General features: G+C 44.4%; 1 protein-coding gene across 3 annotated transcripts in view; it reads left to right on the top strand.

The window, feature by feature from the left end:
• Nucleotides 1-283: 283 nt before the first annotated feature.
• The window catches only part of larp1 (La ribonucleoprotein 1, translational regulator), a 43,242-nt gene continuing 37,525 nt past the window's right edge, over nucleotides 284-6,000 (top strand). Inside the window, exon 1 of one of the 3 annotated variants that reach the window (XM_020085693.2) lies at nucleotides 284-954. In XM_020085693.2, coding sequence (XP_019941252.2) covers nucleotides 573-954 — 382 coding nt within the window. In that variant the 5' untranslated portion in view covers nucleotides 284-572. The remainder of the gene's footprint in view (nucleotides 955-6,000) is intronic. The other 2 variants (XM_069539475.1, XM_069539476.1) reach the window with 2 other exon arrangements.

Genomic DNA, 6,000 nt, shown 5'->3' with positions numbered 1-6,000 from the left:
CCTTGGTGAAGGTAAAGTCCTTGTTTACTTCTGCTACAGTAGAAAACTGGATTTTTTTGGTTTGTCTTCCAACACTATACTTAACGAGATTAAACATCTAATTTAAAAATTACAAATGGGTATATTTGGTAACTAAACTCACTTGAATGTCTTCATCAAAGTGGCACTTTATCATATCCAAAGCTTGAGAGGGTTTATGACCAGGCAGCACTTGAAAGCAGCATCTCGATCTGCCCCAAAAGCGCGCTCCCGGCTTTACGTGGCTACGCCCCCTCTACACTGTACGTGCGCGCACCCCAGTATCGCGTGGTGGGGATCATCCATGTTGCTGCTGGTGCTGGAGATAAGGTTGTAATCCTGAGGCCCTCGGACACGTTTCTCTCTTTTCTACATGTTTCACTGCAGCGCCGACAGCCCCGCGTCTTAGGCTGAAGCTCTGCGGTGTAGGAGCGACAGAGGAGCGGCACTCTCCGCCGAGCAACTTCACGTTTCCCCGAAATTGAAGGCGAATTTCGGGCCGGGGGGGAGGAGGACTGGTAATCCTGAGGGGGGAAGAAAGAAGGTGGTGGGAAATGGCCACTCAGGTGGAGGCTCTCCTGCCTGGCAATCCGCTCGCCCAAGCCGAGGAGCACGGGAAAGTGGCCCGAGGTGAGCCGGAGGAGGAGGAGGGCGGCCGGGGCGACGGGGCCAAGCGGCAGACGGGTGTCGACGAACAGGGGAGCAGCAACGGCGGCGGCCCCGGCCAGGGAGGGACCCCCGGCGCGGAGGAGCAGACCTCCAAACAGGCGACGGAGGAGGACAAGGGGGAGTGTGACAGCGAGGACAAGCAGACCGAGGAGGGGGTAACAGGCAGCAGGAAGGAGTTTACTGAAGCTCCCCCGCCCAAGGTGAACCCGTGGACTAGGAAAATGAACGCGGTGACCGTGGTCAGCGTGAATGGACAAGCACACCACGGTGCGTACCCTCCCCTACATGTTGATTTCTTGGCTGTCAGTGTTGTGTCGGTGTCTGTGCGTCCAGGTGTGGTCATCCAGGCTGCTATCACGGTGGGGAAGGGGTCACATAGTTTTTTAATGTCAGAAAAAAATCAGTAAGGGGGTGCGTAAACAATCCCTGTCTGTGCTCCCTGCAAGCTGGTTATATTTGGAGTGCATGCCCCCCCCCCCCCCCCCCCCCCAAACTCCTCCACCTCCTTTTGATGAAGGCTATTCCTGAAGTTCAGGGTAGCAGTTTGGGCCCACAGGTCACACCCTTTAAAAGCACTTTTAAATCCTCCACATAGCTCACATGACTCGTTATTACTTAAAGTTGAACCCTTCTGGTTTGTGTGAGACCCCCAGTTGCAAGTAAGGAAATGTCCTACAACACAATGGATCTGCTGTAGTGCAATGGTTGTTAAGTTGCTGCACTTGTGTCATCACACCAGACTAGCTGAATGCATTTGGAGCAGAAAGCCTTTTGCTGAATTCCAGGGTGGCTGGTTTCACACAGATCACACCCTTGATAACACTTAAAATGCTCCACATAGCGTTTTATAAAAACCTAAATGACCTTGTTTTACTTGCTCTATGCTTTAATCTCAGGGTTTGATAACAAGATATGTGATAGTATCTGTCTCTTGTGCTCTGCTTGGGACTTTCAGGTGCAAGTAAGGAATTGTTCTGCACAAATATGGACATGTTGTGTAGTGTGAAAATGCTGCACTGGTGTCATCACACCAGATGAAGGTTTTTTTTCTTGTCACTGGATGAATTTCTCTGCTTCCTCATCAAGACGGAGGCTTTTTAATTTATTCCTTCTGTGCATCCCCCTCCTGCAGTGACTTTAAACTTAGCAAAACTTAGCAAAGTAGGAGACAACAGGACATCAGGCTTGAAAACAGTCCCCATGTTTAGCTTGTGTCCCATCTCCTGCCACCCCCTCCTCCTCCATCCACCCAGCCAGTCAGACCTGACCTCACACACACACTCCCTGTGTTACCCAATGTTTAAACTGGTCTTTATACTGTTGCTAACACGTTTGTTTTCAGGGCAGGTTTCGACACACACTAATGAGACATGCACCTTGGTGTATCAATTAGCTGTAAAGCCACGATCTTAGTTGTGTGTGTGTGTAGCGGCTAAGCCAGCTAACAATAGCACACACACACTTCTCTGGCCTAGTCCAGCCCTTCACACATACACACAGATGTTAGCTTAGCTTCCAGGCTGCTACATCCCACCCCCACCCACCCTGTTTAAAACACACACCAGCCCCTGTACGTCTTCCCAACATCGATTCCAGACACTGAAACGCCACCGATCATTAAAACATCACATCGTTAAATGTCTTTTAACCAAAACGAGCTGGTTTGTTATGGGGCGTCACGTGTTCACTCCACGTGTTCCCCTGGTGAAAGGCATGGCCGCTGTTAGCTTGTTAGCATCGTGTGCGCCGCATCATCGTTACCACATGGAGCGGATCGTCGCTGGGGTTGTTGTTTGTGCGTCGGTCCGGTTGTTTCCTGGGTAATAACACGGTTGTCACGTCGTGTGGACGTCGTCAGAGCAACACGGGCCCCTGCCTCCCTTGTCCACCCATGCTAGCTAACGTTAGCATGGGGAGCTAGCAGGCAGAGTCATCATGGCTTCTACACGATCACACTGATCCCAGCGGAAACGTTGTAGATGATTATGTTTTGTAACAAAAATGCACATCGAGGGATGTGTTTAAAACAAAAAAGCTCATTGATCAATTATTAGCAGGGATTACTGGTGATGCACGTGGAGCAGCTCACATCCTCCTGCTCTGTCAGTGCATGGTGGTTTCTGGTCTCCTGAGCCATGTGTGTTTTTTAGCTCCTGGACATGGTCAGGCTCTGCAGCTTGTCAGCGTTTTGTGCTGCCTTTTTGTTTGCAGGCTGGTTTGTTGACTGTGCTGCTGTGTGAACTTCAGGGAACAGCCTGTACCCTGAATCCGGACCAGTCTGGGTGGATGTGGTCCAAAAGCTGTCATATCAGCAAAGCAGGCCTGGCAGGGAGCCAGATGTTGAGATAACCAAAGGCTGCAGTGTTTCAATTCAGTGTTCAATTGCGAGTTATATGATGATGATGATTGTTGATCATGTGTCTCGATCAGCAGCTTCATTCCCCCCCTCGAGATTGTTTCATACAAAGTCATGTGAACAACAGGTTATCATGATCCTGAGCACTCAAAAAAGTGAAATCCTCATCTCAGATTGTTTGACAGCTTTATTCCACAATAGGAAATAATATCACGGTTACAAGTTTAAACATAACCTTGAATGTCAAAGTTTTTTGTTTTATACATGGTGGATCATAACTCTCATATCTGGAACCACTGGTCAAGAGCAAACAGCCTCTCTAATGTACAGGGTTTAGCCAATCATTTGGAGAGATTCGAACATTACAGCTGAAATTTACCAGTTTACCTTTGAAGTTACTTTAGTCATTAATCATAATGTTGAAAAATTCTCATCGCCATTTTCTAAAGCCTGATGTGACTCTTCCTAGTAGCTTTGGTTCAAGGAACACTGTTTATATAGAAATCACAAATGAAAAAGAAAATAATTACATCAACACAAACTACAATGACACAGTAGAGCACATACCTATGCCAAGTCCCTTTTAAATTCAATCCAGCTGCACCAAATTTCTTTCACTCATAGAAATTAGTCCTTTTTAAATGTGACTGATTTTTTTAAATCATGATTTGTTCCCTCAGAAAATGGTGTAATTATTTAAAAAATGCCCTATCACAAAAGTGAAACAAATTCCTGGATTCACCCCTGATCTGGAATTTAATGGGTTCTTCCCTGACCCATAGTGCATCTTCTACCAAATTGTATGGACATCTGTTCAAGAGATTTTCCGTGTAACCAGTGAGAAAACATAACCCCCTGAAGCTGAAATTAAAGACACATTATTTTCATGATAATGACCATAAATGATAATTTAATTATCAAAACAATTGGTGATTAATTCTGTAGTGATTACCTAAGCAAATATTGAGTAACTCTTTCAGCTCAGCAAATCTGCTTGATACTGCAGTGTGCGTGTAGAATGAGGTGTAGCGATACTCAAATGGTATCACTGATTTATAGTTCTTTCCTGAAGATCAGAACATTTTCAGTAAAACTCAGTCTAGCAACATTTATTTTTAGATAGAAAGATTCAAGCTCACCGGTGACAATGAAAAAGGTAGACTGCTCTCTAATCAGTATTGTGTACCCAGAGTGTCCTTGAACAAGATCCTGGACTCCTGCCCTGGATAAAAAAAAACAATGTTTGAAAGAAGGAAAAAGTATTTCCACGGTCCAGGCAGATTGTTTTAGGATCACAGTGGGAATATTTTGCAATATGGGACGTACATTTATGCAAAGAGAAAGAAGTAATCTGTTTGTCTGGCCATTATTGTTTTTTAAGTAATTACCAATCTTTAGACATGGTGATAAAACCCATTTTCTTCTGGGCACAGCAGCAGGTGCAGCCTGTTGCATGCGTGTGCCAGCCAAACTGTGGATTTGGAGTATTGTTACAGCCCTAGTGACTAGTGTCCAGAGTTTGTGTGTTTGTTTTTCATGCAGTTACTAAAAACCAGCTCTGACATCCTTCGACAGTTTTCCTCAGGCACGTCTTTAAAACGTCTTGATCCCAGACTTAAAGGTGCCCTGTGGAGTTTTCATATGAACAAACGAAAGTTCTGTTTACATTCAGCATTTCTCACCCAGCCACATTATGCATGAATCCTCAAGGCTTAGCAAACACGCTAAATAGATTTCCTTTCTCGTTTGTTTGATTTCTTATGCAGTGTTTACATCCATGCTTGCTGGATTGCAGTATGTTTTCTTTGCTGTTGTAGTTGGATAATAGTTATGTTTCTGTTATGACCTTTAGCATTGTGCATCGTTGCCTGTATTCTCCTGTGCATGCATGGTCTGCTTTCTAAAAACATTAATCCACAGTGAAGAGAAACCCTAGAGGGCACCTTTAATGTGCGTTTCCACTGGATTTTGTGGGAAAGGATTCATTCGCTTCTGGTCTTGTGTTGTAATGTCATACAAAGGGCAGTCTGATTGCACTTTGACTGAGAAAAGGGGTAAACTGTACCCAGAGGTCACAGAGGTCATTAATGGCTTAGTGTTTTGATAAGATAATTTGTGATTAGTTTCTTCACTCTTAAAATAATCATCTTTACCAGTCGTGTGCCTTTACCTTTTTTCCAATGTTTTTTTGTTGTTGCTCAGAATCAAATGTTTTCTGGTCACAATTCATTGCTCAGGTGGTCGGGCTGGTTCCAGGATCAAAACTCTTTTGATTAAGATTTTTTAAATGACAGCTGTTAGGCTTCATTGAGACTCACTTTTCATTTCCTGAATCAATAGTATGTTGTTTTATGTCTTCCTGAATATTGAAATTGTCCCAAAAATGACACCAAAAGCAAAGTGGAGCAGTCAAACAATTACAAAGGCAAATACAAATGATGCAGTCACAGCCTTAAGTTCTTAAGACTTTCTTGGTCATGTGTCTTAATTGGGCCTCTCAGGGAGTCTTAAATATGTATGGTGCTGAATTTGAATGGTGGGCTCAGTTCTTCTTAGAACAGCTTGAAGTACTGATTCATAAATGTGTTTTGGCCCTGAGGGAGTAAATGGTGGATTAGTGATAAATGTGAGCAGTTGTGTGGCCTGGCTTCCTCTGAGGGGTCACCCTTAAACAAGAGCAGCACTGTGTTTTCATAAGCAGACCTTCTCTACTTAAAAGTTTTGTCCCAACTTCTTTTAACATTGAACAGAAGTTGTGGTGCTAATGAGAACTCACTAAAACATGATATAAGTCATCAGACTGTCCTGTGAACAAAATTAACTCTAACAATGCTTAACTGCTGGCAAAATGCAGCCATTTTGGCTCAGCCTGCCAGTTCCCTGCCTGCCTCTGGCACTAGTTGCGGCACACTTACTGTAAAGAAATATTCAAACTGTAAAGTGCTGGTGTGTTGCCA

The sequence above is a fragment of the Paralichthys olivaceus genome, chromosome 15 (genome assembly GCF_024713975.1).
Source record: "Paralichthys olivaceus isolate ysfri-2021 chromosome 15, ASM2471397v2, whole genome shotgun sequence".
NCBI classification, from domain to species: Eukaryota; Metazoa; Chordata; class Actinopteri; order Pleuronectiformes; family Paralichthyidae; genus Paralichthys; species Paralichthys olivaceus.
Note: the sequence above shows the minus strand (reverse complement) of the source record. Positions and strands in the feature narration are given on the sequence as shown.